Genomic DNA, 23,690 nt, shown 5'->3' with positions numbered 1-23,690 from the left:
GGGAAGGTTGCCGACCACGATGGAGACCTTTGTCCAGCAGACTCTGCTTGATTTGCACTCGGTCCTGAGCTCCATGGCGATGCACATTAATGGACATCCATCAGTGTCTAGGCAAGAGGGGGGCAGGGCACCTTGACCTCCCTCCGGGTGCCTCTTCTCCTCAAGGAGTCAGGGATGGGCCTTTAGGCATCCATAGGGAGGATGAGCATCAGCCAGACACCCTGGGGGCCTACACACGGGCCAGTCGAGCTGTTCAGAATCCCCTCTGCCTGTGACCCCATCCACTCCAGCTGCTGAGGCCGAGGAGGGTGCATCTGCCCTTGAGCAGCCGAACCTTATCAGGCCGGAGCCATCAAAGGAGGTCCGCTAAGGTCATCACAGGCAACAGCACATAGTAGTCAGCAGGCTGCCTCCACTTCTGCTGCTGATGTTGGGGCTGCACCCAGGCATAGCGATAGGGTTAGGAAAATTAAGAAATATTGAAATCACTTTTGGGTCATGGGTGTGCAGCAATTATATAAATATTGTACTTTTGTTAAGACATTCGATGTTTATGTGAATGGCTTTGTCAATTGAAGGTGTTGTGAGTATTTCGAGGTTTAGCCATCCTCCCACTCAGTGATAGACTCTCTTTGTAAGCTCCACGTTTATGTGATATCAACCTCACTGAAGATAGTTTCCGCATCCTGTGTGATATCTTGGAGATATGTTAGAATCTTTATTGGAAATGTGTGCTTAATGCGTTTGTAACACTTTTTCCTCACGACATACCATTGTGTCTGTGCACCTCAGCAGTCTCGAAGGGTTAGTGGCAGTTGTGTCTCCTCAGTGGTAGTGTCAAAGGACAAAATGTGATGGAAGGATGATATCCCCAAGCATGTCCTCATCTCATTGGCCGCTGTGGTTTCTCATTAATGTGGCGAGGACTGCATCGAGGAAGTTGACGCAGCTTTCTCGCAGTTACGTTGATTTTCACTTCCCGAGCGAGTGCATACAGGGTGCACCGCTGACCTTTTTAGAGATCAAGCCTGGTGAATCATGAGGCTAGTGGGTGCAAGTCCAAATGCTGAACTTGCTCTCAATGTGACTGGCTGGACATCCCTTCCAATGCAATGGAATAGCATTAAGGGACAGGAGAAATGTGGTCATCTTCCATTGCCTTCGCTTCACTCCACTTGAAGTCTGGTGGCAATTAAAGTGGTATGGGCACATCTTCCACACTGTGCTTCCTTGATGGCATTGGCCTGTGGAAGCTGACCCTCATCACATTGTTCAGATTTCTGGCCCTCCTGCTCTTCAACCTCTGAGGAGCTCTCATCCTACTTCATTTCTCCCTCTGGAAAGGGATCACCCCTTTGCAGCACCAGGTTGTGAAGTGAGCAACAGATCACGATGATGCAAGGGACCCCATCTGGAGAGTACTGCTGTGCCCCACCTCAGCGGTCCAAACATTGGAAGAGCATCTTCAGAATGCCAATGGTCTGCTTGATTAGGAACCATGTGGAGCTGCGAGCTGTGTTGTTCCTCTCCTCTGAAGCACTCTGAGGCCGATGCACGGGTGTCATGAGTGTTTCAGTGGGTACCCCTTATCCCCAGGCAGCCATCCCTGTAGATGCTCAGACTCTTCGAATATCTGAGGCACCTGGGAATGACTCAGGATGTGCCAGTCATGGGAACTCCCAGGGTATCTGGCACAGCCGTGCATTGTGTACTTTTGCTGATTGCACACCAGTTGATCAATGATGGAACAAAACCCTTTACAACTGATAAATATTAGGGGCTGTTGCCGTGGAGCCCTCAAAATGACATGGGTGTAGTCAATTACACCCTGCAGTCTAGGGAAGCCCAAGATAGCTGCGAACCCATTGAATCTCCCAGCCTGGCTAGCTTCATCAAGTGTAAACCTCACATAGTAATGTACCTTGCTGTAGAGGGCATCTGTGATGTCCTTGATGCATCTATGTGCGGTGGACTGTGAGATGCTACACAGGTCCCATGTAAATCCCTGGAATGATCCGCAGGCCAAGAAATTGAGCACGGCCGTTACCTTCAAGGCCACTGGCAGGGGATAGCCTCCTTCTAATTCCTCCCTAAGAATGTGGCAAATGTGATCCACTAGAGCTCAGGACAAGCGCAGATGTGTGCAGCAATGTCTCTCACTCATCTGAAAATAGGAGAGACTTCTTTGGTAGACCCCTGGTCTAGCAAGTCACCTCCGTGGTCTGGGTCTATCCTCCTGATCCTCATGCTCTTGCTGTGACTCCCCTGCACCCTGGACCTCAAACGGGGCCTCCTCCTGAAGCTGTGCTCAGCACTGCCTGTCCCTTCTTCTCCTCCATTCTATTAGAAGACAGCATTGAACCCTGGATCCATAATTGTTTTGTTCTTGTCTCTGAAATGATAGGTTGAAGACATTAATGAATAATTATGGATTATAGCGCAGCCAAGCATTCATAATGAGTTTATCTGGAAAAACATATGTTTGGCTATCTGCTCAGCCAACCTATGTTGATACTGTTGTCAAATGGCCTCATTATGTATACTTGGCTGAGCTCCAAGATGAATAGTGGATTCATCCCAGTAAGAGTCTGTTTACTCAGTTACAAAGGGGAGTGCTAGTTTTATGTCATTGACATCTTTATTACCTTGTAATAACCTGATCTTTCTTTGAAGAGATTTCTCTGTGCCTGTGTGTTTATTTAGACAAGAATAAGAAGTGTGAATTGCATTGAAAGTTTCCCGAGTGGCATTTTAAATGCCTGTGTTTGAATGAGAGCTTTATGAGAAGGTAAGATGGGCAATATTTTTCAAAGGCAATGTTGAATGCCTATTTTTTTTTGGTTCCTGACTCAAGACTAGCATTCCTCCATGGTTCACGACTCCTCTGAGATGCCATGAACAACGTCTCATAACAAAATGGGCCCCACTATATGTAAGTAGTGGGGGGTCTGAAATGCCCAACAATGGCAGGAGTGCTATGTGCAATGTGCTATGTGCGATGTGCAGGGTCAATAACCCCACTCTTATCCTGGACTGGGAAAAATTGCTGAAAATGGGAATTGGGGTGGGATACCAGAATTGGGCCATACCCGCAGTTTTTAAAGTCCTTCCACTTCCATTCCGACATGGACGTAGGCTGAAAATCCAGCCTAAGTCCATATTTTCCTATTTTTTTCCTGTTGTTCTGTGTGAGATTGCAGTATATCAATAGGCAGTGCTAAGATAGGTAATTGGATCGTATTTTGAAAGTGAATTTCAGTTCTTGCTCAATTTTTTGAATTCTTTCATGGGACAAGACCAGCATTTGTTGCTCACTACAAATTGCCCTTGAGAAGGTGGTAATGAGCTGCCTTCTTAAAGTGCTGCAGTCTATCTGGTGTAGGTACACCTACAATGCTGTTAGGAAAGAAGTTCCAGGATTTTGATCCAGCAACAGTGAAGAAACAACAAAATAGTTCCATGTCAGGATGGCGTGTGGCTTGGAGGAGAACTTGCAGGTGGTGGCATTCCCATGGGCAGAACTTTTCCTTCACCGGTGGGCGTGGGCCCGACCCAAACGGGAGAAAAATAATATGCGATGACGTTGAGCAAGCGTCCTGATGACATTGCGCACTCTCACGATATTTTGCTCGGTGGGTGCACGTGATGGCAGCACATGCACCGACAATCAAGAGGCCTATTAAGGCCTTTAATCAATTAAATGAATGGAATTTTTCACTGCCCGTCCAACCGTTCGGTTGACGGCGGGCCAATTGACAAGCTGCCCTTGCATTTTTTGTGAAACCTCATCCGCAGGCAGGACGAGGTTTCGACCAGTGATTTAGAAAAAACTTAAAATTCATTTTTAACATGTCCCTGCTCATGTGACAAAGCCACATGATGGGGACATGTTTTCCTTATTTTTCAATTGTTTATTTTTAATGTTAAAAATGCTCAGCTCCCTGAGGCAGCTCTGTGCCTTCAGGGAGCTTTCACTGAGCATACGTGCTGACTTCTGGGCTCGCCCTCCTCCCCCTCCCACCCTAGGCAACGCTCAGCGTTGCAGCGGCGATTCACACTGACTAGTCATTAATTGGCCAACCAGCGTGAAATTGCAGTCGGGGCCTGATTGTGGGCGGCGATCGGTTTCGCGGCCGCTCCCGGCCCGCCTGCCCGATGAGGTAAAAATCCTGCCTCATGCGCCTGCAGCTGTTATCCTTCTAAGCGGTAGAGGTTGTGGGTTTGGAAGGTGCTAGCCAAGGAAACTTGGCAAATTGCTACAGTGCATCTTGTAGATGGTACACATGGGTACCACTGCCATCAGTGTCAGAGGGACTGAATGTTTAAAGTGGTGGGTGGGCTGCCAATCAAGTGGGCTGCTTAGTCCTGGATTATGTCAGGCTTCTTGAGTGTTTTTGAAGCTGCACTCATCCAGGCAATTAGTGAGTATTCCATCACAATCCTGATTTGTGCCTAGTAGATTGTGGACAGGCTTTGGGGAGTCAGGAAGTGAGCTAGTCCCTGCAGAATTCCGAGATTCTGACCTGCTCTTGTAGCCACAGTATTTATATGGCTAATCCAGTTAAATTTTGGGTCAATACAAATCCCAAGAAAGTTGATGGTTTTCAAATTTGAAGTGGCACTACCCATGGGCAGTAGTGTATAAGGCTCATAGCTAAATAAGCTGACACAAATGAGCACCTCAGCCATCCAAAAAAACAGCATTGAAATGGCTGCAGGGTGGAATAGAGAGGGAAATTGTTCAGCTCCATTTTACTACTTGGCCCAATGCATTTCGGCAGGGCGGCGCGGGGGTTGGGGGGATTAAGCTCATCCTTTGAGTTAGGTCATTTGGAGCCAGTGTCTTTGATTTTGAAGTTTTCAGAAAATTAATGAACCCTGCTGAAATTTTCCAAATAAAAGCAAATCTTCCTATTTGGAATGATTTTATAAGTTCTACGCTCATAGAAAGGGCTTGCAGGACATGAGGCAGTTACCTCCATGGAGAAAAAAGGATAGATCACATGGAGCCAATTGATTAACAGTGAGCTACAGAGCTATATTGGACTGAGTGGTTTGCCTGCCTGATTGCTGCTAGAAAATTGGCATCTTGCTCACACAGTGCATAACCGGAAGGTGGAAGAAAATAACTTACAAACGTGACATGAAATAAATTAACTATGAGTTAATAACAATAGTTGACAGTTTCAACAATCTTGCTTGTGGATAGGCCTAGTGGACAATTTACACCAGGTAGTAGACAAAGAACAAAGAATAGTCTTAATGTTCATAAATATAATTTTTTAGAACTAAAAGATAACAAACGTACAGTCTCACCTACAGGCATAAGTTCCATTACCAGTTTGGGGTATGCAATGTTTGAACATCCTACTCTCGCTCCACAGATTGACTCACAGACATCAGGATCTACACAGGCCACCTGATCTGGAAATGTTAAAATTAAATTTATACCAAAGAAAATAAAGTCAGTAATTGTACAATTCATGTAAGTCTATTCTTTAACTCTTAAAAACAATTCACACCATAGATAAGACTCTCAACCTTATTTGTGTTGTGAACCTGGTGCACTATTTTCACAGAACTTACTGAATAGGATTTTCTCTCTAAAATGGGTCAGATGAAAGCATTGTTATTCATCCCTCTATCACTTTTCTTAAATAGATTAATTTTATAGATATCACGAGAACATATAAACATTTAATTGATCATTCTATGCAAAGCAAGTATTAAAAGCTGAAAATATTTGAATGATGGCTTAAAACCGAAGCCTCCTGTTTCTTTTACACACGTTCACATCAATTTTATACACACCTGGGTACAGTGCTCTACTAATCATGCCTGGCCAAACAATAAAAAACATAGGCAACATCTTCAGGTAACCTCCCAAAATTGATCCTCCTTTAGCATGAGAAAGATTTTTTGCTGAGAGGGATCTCTGTACAATCACCTATTTAAAAGAGACAACTGCAAATAAATGAAATCATTTCAAAAGATATCTTAAAATTATCATCTCATTAGAGTCAACTAACAACAGAAGCAAGCAATATTTATTATATTAGGTGTGATGTTCAATTGCTAGCCACCCAATTCCTGAAAATGGGCAGTCAGTAGGCAGTCACATGCCAGGTGGAATGGGCAGGCTAAGCGGGGCAACTTTGCTGCTGGCATATTTAACATGTCCTAAAGCAATTCATGGAGGCACAAGCAATTAAATTGAGAAAATCAAATACCTTATGGAATCTAACAGAATTTATAAAGATTTATTTCTATGATAGTTCCGAAGTTAGACATTGTAAACTATGACATAATGGGGCCCTAAACTTACACTGTGGAATACTAACATACAAGCTCTTAATGGATTTGTTTGAAATTCCTTTTTTGTTGTTGTTATTGTAAGAGGCATTAATCTATTTATTTCAAATGGGTTAGTACTTCAACTAAGATAAAAAGAGGAAAATGTCAGATCCAATCATATGGATTTCAAGTGTACAATTTTGATCAAATTTTCCATGTTAATGTCTTCAGGCTGATATGGTTTACCTGATCAGTGCACCAGCACCATGTGGCAAGCACTGAAAGACCAAATATGAGCCCAGGCCAAGGAATGTCACCAGTGACTGGATGTCGAAACATGTGGAAAGCATCAGCACGTGGAATGTGACATGAAGAGTTTGCCACAGTGATGTTGGGAATTGCTTGGAAATACTTCTCCACCAGCCCTGAGTACCAACCAACTTTGTTAAAACCTGAATTCAAAAAAGACTCTTTTTAGTTCTACATGCATGGGGACTCTTACAGTTCATTAATGAATTTAACCTGAAACATAGCATTAAAATTATATTTAAAGCGAATGATACTTAATATCTATAATATTGTGTACACTCGTGTAAAAGTCGATCTCGTGTAAAAGTCGACTGCATGGCCTAAAAAATTGAATTTTCCATATACCTCGTGTAAAAGTGGGCCATAGTTTCTCAGGGATTAAACTGTGTTGTGATTATTAATTACTTATCAGTAATTACTATAGTTCATTAATTTAAAGGCAAATGCGGGAACCTTTAGATGTTCTCTCTGCCAAATCTAGTGGTAATCTCCCAGCCAATCAACAAGACTAAGGTGTACCACATGATAAATCAAGGTGCCTTAATGAGAGAATATTAAGTATGCAGTTCAATTTAAACTGGAGAAAAAAGTGCCAGAATGGGTTAATGAGCATTGGCAAAATGGTCATATTATCACATGTGAAGCCACCCAACTCCCTGCCCTCAGAGAAGCAAAGAAAGCTGGTAATTCAGAATTCAAGACCAGTGCCAGGTGGTGCACAAGATTCATGAAAAGGTGCAGTTAAGTATTCCATCAGAAAATGAAAAAATTACTGCCTCAGCCACCACAGTGATATAATCCTCAAATTTCACTGTCGTGTTATCCGATATCGAGAGAAGAATGCATATGGATTGGCCTGCATTGGAAATATGGATGAATCACTGATGAACTTCGGCATACCAGCAAACTATACTGTTAACAAGATTGGCGAAAAACCCATTCTTGTAAAGACGACCAGCTGTGAAAAGACGCAGTTCACAGTGGTTTTACTTTGTATGGCAGGTGACACAAAATGAAAGACGAAGGTGATATTCAAGCAGAAAGCTCTCCCCAAAGAGAAATTTCAGGAAGGCGGTGTCATCCATGTTCACAAGAAAGGCTGGATGGATGAAGGCAGTTGCAAAAAATTAATCCAAGAATTGTAGAATTTGAGACCAGTTGCACCACACAAAGAAAAAAATTTACTCGTTTGGGACATGTTCAAATCCTACCTTGTCCAATATGTCGTCCGTGACGTGAGATCAACCAACACTGAGATGGTAGTTATTCCAGGTGGTCTTAGGAGTGTTGTTCAACCATTGGATGTGTGTATAAATAAATCTCTCAAGGACAATATCCGAAAGATGTGGAACAACTGGATGTTGGAAGACGCAAAGCTTTCACTAAAGGCAGAAATATGCGAGTATCCTCACTAGCAACATTTTGTCAATGGGTCACAGGTGTGTGGAATGAATTTGATCCCAATATTATCAAAAAGTCATTCTAAAATATGGATATCAAATGTGCTCAACGCTATTGAGTACAATTACTTGTAAAATAATGATACTGAAGTTACTGGTATTCCCAATGATAATGATGATGAAGATGACGAAGATCTGTAAGATGATACTGAACAACAAGGCTATTGGGACAAATTGTTTGGTGATTCAGATTGTGATCAGAGTGATTTTGAAGGATTTCAAGTTAATTTGTTATGGTATATATTTATATTGTGTTGGATGAAATGTATATAGTTTGTAATGTTATAAAATAAATAAATGTTAGAAAATTCATATGAATTCTTTAGCATTGTTTGTTTTTACTTTATTCCATTGCGATGTCCTTTTTTGGGCCCAAATTGAACACTGTTGTCTATCCTTTAAAATCATTACTTGTGTAAAAGTCAACCTCCTGACTTTTGGCCTAAACAACTGGCCTCAAAAGTTCAAATTTTACATGAATAAATATGGTAAATTTTGCATCATGAGCTACAGGAGTAACAGTACTGGATGTATGACTAAAGATGCACCTCAGCTTCCTGTGGAAGGCCCGATACGCGGACCAATGAGGGAATTGCCTGGGAATGTCTAACTTGTGTTGGGTAATTCCTCTGCTCGATGGGACCCTCCGCAAATGTCTCCAACTCTAAGCCAATGTCGGAGACTTCAGGCAGTTCCATAGTCTTTATCTAGGTTGTTACCCAGGAAATGTTAGACAGATTAAAACCTACTCCAACATCTGGGTAAACATACAACTGACACCTCTGACCCCCTCTACCACCCAACTATCCCCTGACCACCATCCCCGTCAATTACCCCAACCACCTGACTACACCCCGACACCCCCCATTACACCCTGACCACCTGACCTGACCAGCTTACCCATCCAACTCCGCTCCCAACCTGACCTAACTACCCCCTCTGACCCGATTATCCCATGTCCACCTAACAACCCGGTCCAACTACACACTGACCTACTTACCCCTTAACCACATACCCACCTACCCACCTCACCCACTCACACACCAACACCCCACCCTCCTACCCACTTACCCACCTACCCATTTACCATCTCACCCAACTGCTGCCAACTTATGAAGTGTCTGTGGAGATGCCAGAGAAGGAGCCACCACCTCCTTACATGCCTGCTTGAATTCAATGTAAATCAGTAAAAAAATAAGCATTGTTCTCAACAATTTCAAGCCTGATCACTTGCACTTAAGCCTTGAGACTCCGTAAGAGGTATTCTCATTTGTGTAAACTTTTAAGTATCTAGAAGACTATATTTTGTATGTAACTTTATGATTGAAGGTAAAAGCCTTGATTATGCTAGTGCCATAAAAGGGTGTGTGTCCTGTCTTTCCCAACTCTACTCCGCTCTGACAGAGTTCCCCCAAGGATGCTGTGCTGCACATTTCTGTGAAAGCCAGGCTTGGAAGACCTAGTAGAATTGTGCAGCAGCGTTGAGTTGGGGGTATTTGTGAGTGCAACGGCAATTCCAATGGACATTGCTGCTGGTCAGAGGATTCAGGTCATAGTGTTAGGTTGGTAGTATGTGCTTTGTTTAACTCTTGTACAGTAAGAGCTTTTGCTTAAAATGTGAATCCTTATGGCGTAATTCTTTCAGTTAATAACTGGGAGTTCGATTTTCTTTTTAAAAGCTACTGGGATCTGTTTTGAAAAGAAGGAAGCATTCTGAGCATCATGCACCATTCTAGTCATTGAGGAATGTTTCAGGCAATGAATGATCTTAATTGAAGGTGGGGTTAGGAGGCTGAGCAAAAGCTTTGGCCCAGATTTTTGCCATGATGGGGAAATGAAAATTTAACAGATTTACGAACCACTCCATCCTGAACAAAGAAGATAGCTTCAAAAATTTGCTGCTTCAAATAATAATTGAAATTAGTATAGGTATAAGTTGCTTTCTGCTTTTAAAATTCAAGATGAGAAGCTTCTCCAGTAACCTACTCCAAAGTTGCATCAAACTATATGAAATACAAGATCCCTGGTTCAACTGCGAGTTTGCACTGTGTTTGGCAGCGACTTCTGCTGCACAGTCTATGGGCGGAATTTTACTGTCGCTCCCGTCGGCAGGATCTTCCAGTCCTGCCGAAGTCAATGGTGTTTTGAACGGCTTTCTGCATTTTCCAGCCCTGTCCCTGCCACAATAGGGCCGTAAAATTCCAGCCTATGTCTGTGCAGACTTATCTGTGGACTCCCAATTCCTACCCAATCATTAAAGGGCACACTGACTGCAATTTCATTCGCTATCCCACACAAAATTAAGCAGGAGAATTGCATAAAAGTCTGGAGATGAGTCCTAGCACTGAATTCAACACACTCCAAGCTCAAGTTAACTTTTTCCGTCTCTATTGAAATGCTAGTTGTCCACTCCTTCTCCAACTGCCGTCGGTGACAAGGCTGCAGCCGGTAAGCTCCCTAATTTTCTGCCTATTTGCTGCTGATCTTCGATGTTTAGGTAAAGGGTGTTAGTGGTTCCTAACGTGGTGGTCACACCTTGTAGTGGCCTCTTCTCCCTTCGTATTTGAATCTTACAGCAAAGAAAGAGGCCATTCAGCCCATCATGCCTGTCCTAACTATTTGAAAGAGCTACTCAATTAGTCCAACCAGTGGCTCTTTCCCTATAACCCAGCAAATTTTAAGAGTCATTTGGGATGAAATTGATCTACACCAGCAGCATGGAACGGATTTGTAGCGAATCAGTGGCCGATTTTTCACCAAGCCGATTTTCATTTTCCATTGACTTGGAAAATAATGCCACAATATTTAATTTTAAACCAAGTAAAAGCATCAGAGAGACTAGGAAATAAGTCTCCAAAATGAATTTCAGCCATTGTTCTGTAAACTCTGTGGAAATGGTGAAAAAAACAGCTGCTGATTCACTATGAGCCCATGTTGCACTGCTGGATCAATTCACCCTCTTTAGATCTCTGTCTCAGCCAAAGCCAAAGCCTAAAATAAACTTTCTTTTTTTTCCCTCAATGGCAACCTCTTCAGGTCACTCCTGCGACAGTATTGCTGCAACATCATCAGAGTTTTCCATGTTGGTGGTGGCAGGCTCCTTCTTGATAATGAGGATTCTGCCAGGAGCCAACTCTGCATGACAAACAGGTTACATTGAGGTCACTGTGGCAGGTAGAAATCCTACCCCCACCTCGCCTCCCCCAACTTCCCAGTCAGCAAGAGGAGAATCCAGTCCTCACTCCAGTCTCAAATATAAGGAAAAGCCATTTTGCCGGGTGCGACTGAATTCATTGGAAAGTGATTGTTGCAAGTGGAATCAAACCTCAACAAGTGGAAAAAGCTTGAGAAGAGGAGGGACAGGAATTAGAGATGTAAGAAGTTTTAAGGATGCTCTTCTGTTCATATTCATCATCCTTAGATACCACAGATGCTGTGTTTCGGCCCTCCAGTGGAATCAGCTGCATGCTTCAAAATGATATACTCAGAAACCAATTGCCTGGTTTGCAATCCTTATATTGTTTTTGAGAAAATGAACATCAGTACTCTGTAAGGAAACTTCCAACAGGGCATTGTTGACCTTGACCTATTTTCAAACAAACTGTTGCAATGTGTGGTATCAGCACTTGTGTGGTACTTGAAGTAATTATAGAAAAGCATTGTTCTTACAAATGTTGTGCAGTTTAGATAATTGGCTTTCCAGAAATCACTATACTTAGATTATGTTTAGCAGTTAACATCTCGAATATTGCTGAAAAGAGAGACATGTTGCCAAAGCTTTTCATATTGCACTCTTCAGGACAAATGAAAGAATGCCAAATTTCGACAAGTTTATATCACAACAATTTATACTACTGGAGAAAAGGGTGCTGATTGGTTGGCAAGTCAACTATGACTGGTTGAGACATTGCTGTAGAGAGAACAACAAGGAAATATAGCTCCTGGATAATTCAAATAAAGCACAAGACTTAAACATATTCCTTTTGTTTGCAGAGAATGGGTCCCTGCATATGAATGTATGTCATCTCTAGCAAGTGTAAATGAGCCATGTTACGGGCTCAACTGATTATCTTAAAATGGTTTTTAGTGTAACTTTTAGATCACTCAGGAATGTTCAGCAAGTGCCACATTTAACAGTAGACATTTTGTTTTAAGATTTGCAAACACAGCCTGGTTGAGTATGGTGTGCACTCTGCCAAATACAAACAACCGAAGGAACATGCTATTTGGCTAAGAGGCCAGACCCACAAAATGATTATGTGAGTGGGAAGTTGTTTACACAGCTAGACAAAACTGGTGATTTTGATTGATTGACATCTATATGCGGTTATAAGTTATTTTCTCTGTGATCTCTTTTGTCAATATCTAAATGTTTATTTGCTGAAGATTAAGAGGTTTGAACTGCTTAAAGTTCCTGTAATTGATACTCCAATGGCCTGTTTGATTGACACTTTTATAGGGCTGTAGGAAAACCATTTTTTTCAAACAATTATGAATGGGCATTTTTTCTAAGCAATTTTACACATACCATTGTTACTATGGGCTTCATTGGTTCTGTACATAGTGTATGCTGGGTGAATGGGCATGGACGGCCTTGAGTTGACATGGAGGGTATGAGGGGCCATTGGGGGTCTTGGAAGGCATGAATTGGCACTAAGCTGGCAGGAGGTTATAAGAGGCCATGGGGTAGGGTGGGGCATGACTTGGCAATGGGTTGGTGTGGAGAGGGCATGGTGGGCCTGGGTAAGACCTAAAAGGTTCTTGAATCCAGACTATAGTTCATGGCTTCTCCGTGGAGCCATGAACCATGAATCATGGAGAACCTGGCCCAACTACACAAAAATAGCTGGCAGGGGGGTGGTTGGGAGATGTCTACCTCTGCAATGGAAATGTCCAGGTAGGGAGCGCAGGAGCAAGCCTCTACCTGCATCGTTATCACGTGCTAGCGAAAATTGGGGGCACTGGGAATAAGGGCAGGAATCCCAGAATCAGGTCCCATCCACCATTTTTAAATGGCCCTGGAATCTGTCTGACTGTGAAAATTTAGGCCTGTGTATTAACTATTACAATAATAATTAATAAAGTATATTAGGACATCATCTTTATTTAAATATTTACTGGTGATTTTTTTTCCCTTAGCATTGCTCCCAGTACATCAGAACACATTCTCTCTCTTATCTGTCACTACCATCTTCGTTATTTCTACTTTTCTCTTTCTCCTCTTTGGCTTCTCTGTTTTTCTCCCTTTCCTTACACTATTCTTTTTACTTTCTTTCACTTCCCATCCTTTCTTCTACCCTTTCAGGTGAAAGATGAACAAATGTTAATGGGAAAGGTAGCCTTTCTTGATGGTCGTAGTTACATGGTGCTGGATGGCAAGTGATCTAGCCATTACTGCATGTTGATAGTTATGGGTGCTTTTAGGTCACAGGTCATGGGTGGGGGAGGGATTGAGGTGACAGTGTGCATTTATTGATACAAATTATAAGAGGGTTTGGGTCAGAAGTATGAGGTAAGGCAGAGAAAAGTTTAGAGAATGAAGGAATGGGTGCCTGGAACATCCTATGGTAGGATGGAGAGGGAAAGGGTATTAGGTGTAGGAGGCAGTAAGATGGAGCATTGTGGATAGGTATAGGTCTTTGGGTCAGTAATTGAATAACTTTTGGTCAGTATTTTAAACAATTTTTGGACAACCTTTTATTTCTGTATAACCAGTTGGAGCCACAGGTTCACTGCTGAGTAGAAGAGGTTAAAGGTGTCAGTGGAGGGCCTTAGAGGTCAAGGTACAGTTTTGTGATCAGGATCACATTGTTGTTTGCCATTGAGTGAGGCAGATGGTGGAAAGCATAGTAAAGTGGAGATGCTTTTGCACGGGCAAGGGGCCATCACTAGTAAACCAAGTTTCAATCAAAGCCAGGATACCAATTATCTCCAATGATTTCATGGATCGCAAGGGATTTGTTCAAGGGCAAAAGACTTGTTCAGGAGTAAGTGGAGATTCTAAATGGAAATAGAAAGTAGTGATTGCTTATCTGCCAGCAGAGATGGGGGTATGATGGTGGATCATGTGAGTGGAATGGGAAGAAGGTTGGTGAGATTAATTCTCAATGGATATACTGGGAAGTTTAGTGAGATAACAAAACAGGGCAATTGATTTTGCTGTTGTGCAGGAGGCAGAGGTCAGTGCCATGATGAGCCCATTGCAGAATGTTGAATGAGGCATTGAAGGTAACCCTGGAATTGTGCAGGAGAGACACCATCATGTATTTGGAAGTGTAATAACAATGATAGGGACATAGAAGTTGAAGATAAATTACATCATATGACTGAGACTCATGAATACTAGATTAGGTTTTCAATATAAAAATGAAAATCTAGTGATACAAAGCATTTCTGTGATTTATCCATTTCAGAAAATGCAGTCGGAAGTTGCTGAAAGTCTGTTTATATTAAAAGCTTATTACTGTTCAGCCTGAAGCTATCATATTCCAACCAACAGATAAGTGGTAGATGTGTGGGCTTCAAAGTCAGTAAACTGAATTTACTCTCCAGTATGTATTCATTCCTCTCCAAAATACTTAACTTATGTGTGCAATTTCTATGTTTGTTCATACTGAAAGACTCACCAATAAACATAAGGGTAATAGCTCCTACCACCATAATCACAGTCTGAAGGGCATCTGTATAAATCACAGCGGTCAAACCACCTGCCAGTGGGAAGGCAAAAATAACCATTTACTGATTTTTCAAGCAAATAATCCCAGACTGTACATAATAAATCTGATATAAATATAGTGATGCTACTCCCTGAAGCTTTTAGATTAATTTAAATTAAGATAAATCTTTCTTGAACACTTCAGCCTGTGGAGCTGTGTGCCAGAAATCATACGCGTCATAGTTTAGGTTTCAACTTGTTTTAATACATTTATGATTGGAAATTATACAAGGGCCTACCAAGATTCCAATGCAGAAGATATATCAAGACAGATTTCTGATTCAATAGTGGTTAAATGGGATATGTTTGGCAGCTGGAGCCATTTCCAGACATAGACTTTATGAGCGGTGGTGGCATTGTGATATTATCACCGGACTAGTATTCCAGAGACCCAGTGTAATGCTCTGGCAGATAAAAAATCTGGAATTAAAAATCTAATGAAATCATTGCCGACTGCTGTAAAAACCCATCTGGTTCACTAATGCCCTTTAGAGAAGGAAATCTGCTGTCCTGGCCTGGCCTACATGTGACTCCAGACCTGTAGCAAAGTGGCTCACTCTTAGCCAGTGACACCCACATCCCATGGATGAGTTAAAAAAAGGAGTTTAAGCTCATGGTTTTTTTTTAACAATTCCTCAACTGTTTTATTCCTTACTAGCAGAGAATTGGAAATATCGGACTTCAGGTTTTATAAGTACCTATGTCTATTCAAGATAACCTACAGTTTTTTGTTTTATATTCTCATCCTCTTAATATTTTCCTGTGCAATGCACCAACTGGAAGGTAAATTACTGCTGACCTTTGCTAATACTACTACCGAACATGACAAGATCTCTATTCAGCTCTGATGCTTGTTCAGGTGGCATGACTAATCAGATTTCTGATGAGTGTGAGCTGATAATAAAAGTCTAAATTATGGGGGAAGGGGGAAAGTGATTACCTAATGGTTAATGAGCATTTTCCTTTCTTTAATTTATTTTCTGTTTTTTTTTTGAGTGGCATATGTTGAAGCTCTAATGTACTGTGATACTGAGTGCCTCAACACTGGTTTGATTATGAAAGTCTTCATGTGATGGTATTCTAACCTCTGCTGCAATATTGGGAAAAGCACTCAGTGGAAGCAAGGCACCTCTTTATGGAGCAGGAAGAAAGACTGGAGGGTATACTGTGCTGAACTATTGTCAAACAAAAGAGGCAGTTGCAGGGCAGCATAGATAAGGTTTTGTGAGCAGGTTTCACACTCACCCTTTTGCCTAAATATAACATTGACAGAAGAAGAGAGATTTTTGGAAAATAAATAGCCTAAAAGAAATCTGTTTCTGATCCCCTCTTTGGTTCTGTCTCTTTCCAAGCAGAGTGGTGGTCTTTCGTTTATACATTTCCAGAATTGGCTGCTAGATAATTGCCTCAGGGTGACTCATCTATTTAATCTGGAAACCATCATGCGGGAAAAGCTAAGGTATAAATTCACTTCCAACACTTATCGTGCTCTGTGTATCAACCCACTAGAACGCATTGATCAACCCATTGATAAAAGGCAGAATTACAGAATCTGTGGAATTACAAAATACAGATTACAAAATTCAATATAGAATGTAACTGCTGTAAAGTTGACAATATAGGAATAAGATTGTACTTGCTTCTAAAATCTTATTATGAAACCTAATCCAGCTCTTGAATTCCCATATGTAAACTGACTCAAAATTGAAAATATCCAGACATAGTTTAGACAACAACCATAAATATAATATTAGTTGAAGTACCATCTAACTCATGGCTATTTGAGGAATTTCAAGAATTGAATAGAGCACAACTTGACATGTTGTAACTAGATTTATTTATTTTCTGGCTTCTACATAGGCAATGATAATCCATTTGTCTAAGTGAATATCATAAATGGTACAATAATTGGATGTCAAAATTAGGTGAGTTCAACTTACTGCAATTCCAAACTGAGTGTTGTTATATTATCACATCCTTATCGGGGTGAAATTGGTCTTTGGCAATAAATCAAAACAGACAATTGGCAGCATGTTTTACATTTCATCCGTTTTCATTCTCTACTGCACTAACAGTCTCAAGGAAATTTCTGCTGTTTATTTCTTATGATTCAAATAACTTATACTTCTTAAGATTCTTCATTCTTCCCAAACATTCTAAAAATGTTCTAAAATCATCTCCAACCTTATCTAGAGTTTTCTTTCTGCTCATCTTCTTTAAATTCTCAAGTAAAAGCTTTCCATTTAAATATTTTGTTGTCAAAATTAAAGTGTATCAGAAGATTAATTAATTAATCACTCATCAAGATTAGTAATCCAATTAAAACTGTACAAACATATCAGTATTTAAAGTTAGTGAAATATCTATTATGCTTAAAGTCATTCAATTGGGAACTACCAGTCATTACTAACAATAGACAACAAAAGACCCTGTGCCTGGCTTTATCATTAACTAGTGTAACATCTTTAGAGTAACAGATTAATGATAAATTTCCAATTAAAATAGCACACCATCTGTTGTCCAACTGCTTTATCTCTGCAGGTGCTTAGCATCTGTGCTTAATTAAAAGTTAGCAGGGTACATTTTACAGTGTTAAAAGAATTACATAAATGCAGATTTTTATTGATAAATTATCTGAAACCACGCTATTGGTAACTGAGATGAGAAGAAATGCCCTCTTTGTAATGAATTGTATTACTTTGCACAACTAGGTTCACATAAAGTTCAAGCACCAGCTTCCCTTTAATCACACTAAAATCTAAAAAGAGAACTTAACCGTATAGTAATGCATTAGTCACTTTTCCTGCATTAGTCTTTTGAGTGCACAATATATTTCAGGACAGCAAGAAGAAGACACATGGAAGACATCTATCACATGGAAACTTACGCACTGTTAAGATGTGTTTTCTTTTATCAAGAAGAATCCTTTTGAACTAGCTCTACAAATTGACTGGTTTGGCTTTCAGCAGCTAACAGGATCCTTAGAAATCTTCCAACTGCATGAGTGTGCTTTCTGTCAACTGATGAAGAGTAAGCACTACAAGTATATATAGTAGCAATTTAAAGAACATTACAATGGAGAGAGAACAGAAGCCACGTTGCTGAACATCTATCTCTATTATCCCGTTGTTGCTATTTTTCTAGGAACACATTGTAAAAGTTGAAATAAACTACCAATCCTCCACGATAAACTTGTTTAAAGAAATGTAAATAAAAATTTGATGTGAATACTAGTTTGACGAAGTGACACTTGGAAGACCTCTTGCAACAATTGACTGTTTCCATCTAAAGAAGGATTTGTTTACCATTCTTCAGGTAGCCATCTATTATCTGGATCAGTGGTTTGAGTTCATAGGCAATAACTGCCTGGAACACTCATTTTTGTTACTTCTCAACAGACTTCTCAGCTTTAATGATTTTTTTGAGATAATGTTATTATTATTGCCATGGATGAGCAAATCAATGATATCAGAGACTTATCATTCAGACCTTAAAATGCTATTGCAGAAGCCAGTACAGTGTCCAAATCTGGCCTTTTGTTTATCCCCCACAGTTGGTGCTTTGCCTTTAACTGCCTTGGCCATAAGTTCTATAATTTCCTCCCTAAACTTCTGTGCCTTGCCTCCTTTAAGATGCTCCTTAAAACCTACTTCTTTGACCAAGCTTTTAGTCACCTGACCTAATGTTTACTTCTTTGATGTTGTGTTAATTTTTGTTTGCTTATGCTCTAGTGAAGCACCTTGGGATTTTGACGCTAAAGGCTCTATGTAAATACAAGCTGTTATTGTACTCTATCCATCAGGAAAGAGCAATTTTCCCCATGGAGAGTTCCTGATGTTACCTGGTCACTCAGGGAACCAGTAAAACACATACAAAACAATTCCCCATAAACTATCAATGTGGTTACAGACCAATACTGGTATAAGATGGGAGAGAAGGTCATCTGCATGCTTTCTTGTCTTTGGAACAATTCCTATCAAATGGGCAAAAACTGTTACGAAAAGTGACACATGGAGGACTTCTCATACAGACAGCAGAATTTTTCTTATAAAAGTAATTACCAGCTATTGTGTAAACGGCAGTCACCACCAGCAGGATTACAGTAGAAACATAGAGGTTCCAACCCAGTGCAACTTGGATAAAAAGCGCCCCAGAGAAAATATCAGTCTGAAACAGGAATGCAGCTGTTACTTTTAAATGACAACCTGTAACCTACATTAAAGGTAAAAGTAGAACAACAAAAGCTTTGGGACTTGTTAAGAATCCTCTTAAAAAAAATACTGGTGATCATTTCCACCTGCACCAAAATCTAATTAATGGGCCAGAATTCTTACCTTGATTGGCAAGCGGGCCCCACCAGCTCAGCAGCGGGCGGGCAGCCGAACACTGCTGCCGAAATGGGGCCCACCGCCATTTTGAGTGGGTGGGCCAATTAAGGCCCGCCCAGCGGCCTGCCCGACAGGAAGCGCTACGCTCTTCCTGTGTGGGGGGTGGAGGGATTCCTCATCTATCAAAGTGCACAATGCTCCCTGAGACTAAGTAGCATCTCAGGGAGATCACTGAGTGTAAAAACATTAAAAATATAAAAATATAAAAATTATTAACATGTCCCTGTCATGTGACAATGTCACACAAGATGGGACATGTTAATAAAAAGGACATAAACCTTATTAAACTTTTTAAAAATGGACATGAAACCTCATCCCGCCAGTGGATGAGGTTTCAGGTATTATCGGGAGCCCACTGGGGCTACCCGCCAGCCTTAAGGTTGGACGGGCAGGGTCTTTAACGAACTTAATTAATTGGCCATTGACAGGTCGGTGGACGGCCAACTGATTTCGCTGTCCACCTGCCTTCCTCAATATTTGAATGGACTGGGATGGCGTCAGCGATTCCTCCCGGCAACATCCCATGTCATTTTCCCGTCGGCGAGTGGGCCCCGCCCCCAAATCGCCAACGGGAAAATTCTGGCCAGAGTTTTAAATAATGTCATAAAAAATTTAAATAATTTGTAATTGTTCATTAAACCTTAAAAATGATTTGTTACTGTTCACAATTGGCAACATTTTCCGCCCAGCGTGATGTGCACCAGGAAGTGCTATGCGCTCCCTGTGCGGGGGGGGCGGTGGGGAGATTCCCTGAGCCGGGAGTGCGCTCTTTCCCGCACGCGCACAAAAGAGTGCACAGATCTCCCTGAGGCTAAGTGCTGCCTCAGGGAGATCAGCTCAGACTTGAAACTTTAAATAAAGATGAAGAAAAAATTTTGCTGCCATGTCCCCTCATGTGACACTGTCACATGAGTTGGGACATCCATAACTTTTATTATAACACTCTGAAATTTTAAAATCCCTCATGAAACCTCATCCCGCCCATGGATGAGGTTTCGTGCTTCTTCAGAAGCCCGCTAGGGTTTCCAATCTGCCCGCCAACCTTAAGGTTGAAAGGGCAGGTCCATTAATGATTTCAATTAGTTCTTTAATGGCCTTAATAGGCCGTTGACAAGTCAGCGGGTGTGCAGCCAACTTGGCTGCGCACCCGCCAACCTGAGATTGTAAGTGATGCCGGGTGATGTGGGGGCAGAATCTTCTGTTCGGTGAGTGGGGTCGGGACCCACTCGCCAACACGTAAAATGACGTAGGGTGATGTCGGGCGTGTGTCCCCACATCACCACGCATCATTTACATTCTCAGGTTGGCCTATTAAGGCCTTTAAAAAACTAATTGAAACTTTAAGGTTGGCAGGCAGGCCAGGAATCCTGGCAGGCTTCTGAAGAAGCATGAAACCTCATGCATGGGTGGGATGAGATTTCATGAGGGATTTTAAAATTTCAGAGTGTGTTAAAATAAAAGTTATGGATATGTCCCAACTCATGTGACAGTGTCACATGAGGGGACACGGCAGCAAAATTTTTTCTTTATCTTTATTTAAAGTTTCAAGTCCGAGCTGATCTCCCTGAGGCAGCACTTAGCCTCAGGGAGATCTGTGCACTCTTTTGTGCGCATGCGGGAAAGAGCACACTCCCAGCTGAGGGAATTCCGCACCCCCCCCCCCCCCCCCCCCCCCCCACCCCCCTGCCCCCACCAGCACAGGGAGCGCATAGCACTTCTTGACGCATGTCATGTTAGGCGGGCGTTAATTGGCCGCCCACATAAAATGGCTGGGGGCGCTGATCAGGAACCCACCCGCCTGCACCTGCTCCCGCACATCCCCCCCCAATGGGGGAAAATGTTGCCCAAAGGGTAGTTAATTCTTTTTAGAAAAAATTTCTTGATTGATAGCTTTTTTTTTTTAGACCTATTTTGTCAATGGCTCAATGTTTATTTACATGAGATAAAGGGGTGCTAAGTGCTTATATTTTCTGCTTTTGATACTTTAAAGGCCTAGCTGATTGACATTTTTATAGGATTGTAGTAACAGAAGTTGTTTTAAGAAAGTTTTTTTCAGCATTTTTTAAGCTTTTCTATGCATGTCATCATTACTGTAGGGTTCATTGTTTCAGTATGGAGTGTATACTTGTTGAACAGGAATGAAAGTGATATGAGTTGGCATGGAGGATGTGAGAGGCAGAGGGGCATGGAGAATATGATGAAACATTGAGGTGGATGGAGGGGCATGGACTGGCATGGAGGGTATGAGAGACAATTGAGGGTGAGTCGCAGGAATGAGTTAGCATGGGTTGCAATGAATTAGCATGGATCAGGCATGGGGAGTTGATGGGGGTGAGAGAATGGGAGGCGTGAAGGTTGGAGGGCCTATTACTGATTAAAACAACTGGGACAAAGTCCCAGAGAACCAAGGCAGGCATTATAACCAGCCTGCCTCGGCACTCAGCAGCCCTGTGGCTATCTCCATACTGTTTCTAGGGGTGGTAGGACCGACTCCAGCATGCACTTGCTAACCACTCAAACCACCGCGCTGCCGCCACCTCACCCCCCACTCCCACTGAAATGAAAATTGCATCTCTCAAGTTGCTTTCTCCTGAGGCAGGTGCACTGAGTTGGAAAGAAATTTCCTGAATCCCGCTATCCGCTCTGACATGAAAATCGAGCCCTTCATGTCTTTTTGAAGATACTAAATCTCTGTCCAGGGTGACTTTCCCTGTTGGTGGGGTAGTGGGTTTTGTCAATTTCACACTTGTCTGAGAGAAAGAGACTGGCAGAATCAGCAGCTGATCAGCTGTTACCTAAACCAGTCTGGGGTACCTTCTAACTGCTGGTTACAAGTTGTCAAAAGGAGAAGGTTAGGACTAGATCACCTGCCTATGCCCCTATACTGAGTAAAATTACCTGGAAAGAAAATAGTGGGGTGACTTATATGTAAGAATATATAGATAAAGCATATAGTTCCATTAGCCATGAATAAATGGCTAAGTTTGAAGTAACTTGGCCTGCTGGGTGTTCTAGTTTAGTGCTTTCTGCGCTATAATGTCCATTTATAAGATTTATGGATTTGACATTTCTTTCTATGAATGTGAGTCATGCTCATGAACAAATGACATGCAGCTCTCTTTTACTGTAACTAATAGCACCTCTTAAGGTTTCAAAAAAATCAATCACACCAAAGATGTGGAGAAGGGCAAACTGACCCTGGTTGTTGGTAAAAATACAGAAAGACCTGCTGGATGTATACTAGGTTGTCGGTGGAAGAAAACAGAATTTTTCCATAGCTTAATGCACACTCAGTAACTCTTAGCAATTGATAGATTACTTTTATTTGAGCTGTTTGTACAAGAGTTGCTTACAATCAGTCATTTGTGTCCCAAAAGTAAACAGACCTGGGACCACATAGCTAGGACTGTGGGTTTTAACTTGTATAGCAGGAACATGGATGAAAAGAGAACTAGAAAGGCAAGTAAAAAGAAAACTGTAGAAAGCACTCAAGATAAGAATAAAAATCAGATCAGGAGGGGGATTGGATTAAACAAATCATCCCCAAGGTTGGGCAGAAGGGAATATATTGTTGCTTTAGATAGAGACCTTCCATCAGAAAACTGTGCTGGTGGGATCGTCTGCACTCTTGGGGGAAGATTTTTCTCTCGTCAGGTGGGTTTGGTGGGGGCGGTTGGGAAGCTGAGTGTCGGCCGCGATTGGAGCCGGACAGTGATTTCACACTGGCGGGCCAATTAAGGCCTGCCCAGCATGAAACGCACGCTACAGTGCTCAGCGCTGCCTGTGTTGAGGGGTGGGGGGGGGCGGGATGGTGAGCACAAACTTCACGAATGCACATGGGTGCGTGCTGGCAAAGCTCCCTGAGACACGGAGCTGCCTCAGGGAGGCGAACACTTTTGAAACTTAAAAATAAAGATTTCTAAAATGTTATAAAACATGCCCCTTCATCTGACTCTGACATGTTATTAATTAAATTTAAAAATGTTTATTTTATCTTTATTTGCTGTTGGAAACCTCATCCCGCACATGGATGGGGTTTCCTAAAAATTGCAAAGGCCGCTTGGCCTTTTCGCCTGCCCGCCAATCATAAGGTTGGACGGGCAGCGAAAAATTTGTTTCAATTACCTTTTGAATGGCCTTAATAGGCCTTTTAATTGTCGGTAGGCGTATTGCCGACTCTGGCGTGCGTCCACCAGCTGAAATATTGCGCAAGTGCATGATGACATCGGGACACTCGCCTGATCTCATCCTGTATTATTTGACGCTCAGTCGGGTCAGGCGCACGCCCACCCGACGAGCTAAAACTTCTCCCCTTGATGTCAACCTGCTATTTTTCCCCCAGGCTCCTGGATCACTGGACCCTTCTTGTTTTACCAGATTTTCCTGTTTCTTTTTCTACCTGCCTTACCCACCACCTCTTGGTATTCTAACACGTTCTCTGCAGTATTTAATTTTGCTCATTATACGTTACATTATCTCGTACTAATTTCATTTTTGTCATTTGACCATCTTTTTCCATTTCTA

General features: G+C 41.9%; 1 protein-coding gene across 1 annotated transcript in view; it reads right to left on the bottom strand.

Moving 5' to 3' along the window:
- slc5a9 (solute carrier family 5 member 9) overlaps positions 1–23,690 on the bottom strand; it is a 54,343-nt gene that overhangs the window by 16,405 nt on the left and 14,248 nt on the right. The window contains exons 5-9 of the mRNA XM_041208135.1: positions 18,840–18,945; positions 14,690–14,770; positions 6,541–6,746; positions 5,812–5,947; positions 5,317–5,424 (exon numbers count right to left, since the gene is read on the bottom strand). Of these exons, the coding sequence (XP_041064069.1) occupies positions 5,317–5,424; positions 5,812–5,947; positions 6,541–6,746; positions 14,690–14,770; positions 18,840–18,945 (637 nt within the window). The remainder of the gene's footprint in view (positions 1–5,316; positions 5,425–5,811; positions 5,948–6,540; positions 6,747–14,689; positions 14,771–18,839; positions 18,946–23,690) is intronic.

Source organism: Carcharodon carcharias, chromosome 16 (assembly GCF_017639515.1).
Source record: "Carcharodon carcharias isolate sCarCar2 chromosome 16, sCarCar2.pri, whole genome shotgun sequence".
NCBI lineage: Eukaryota > Metazoa > Chordata > Chondrichthyes > Lamniformes > Lamnidae > Carcharodon > Carcharodon carcharias.
The sequence above is the reverse complement of the archived record's forward strand: the minus strand, read 5'-3'. Positions and strand labels throughout refer to the sequence as shown.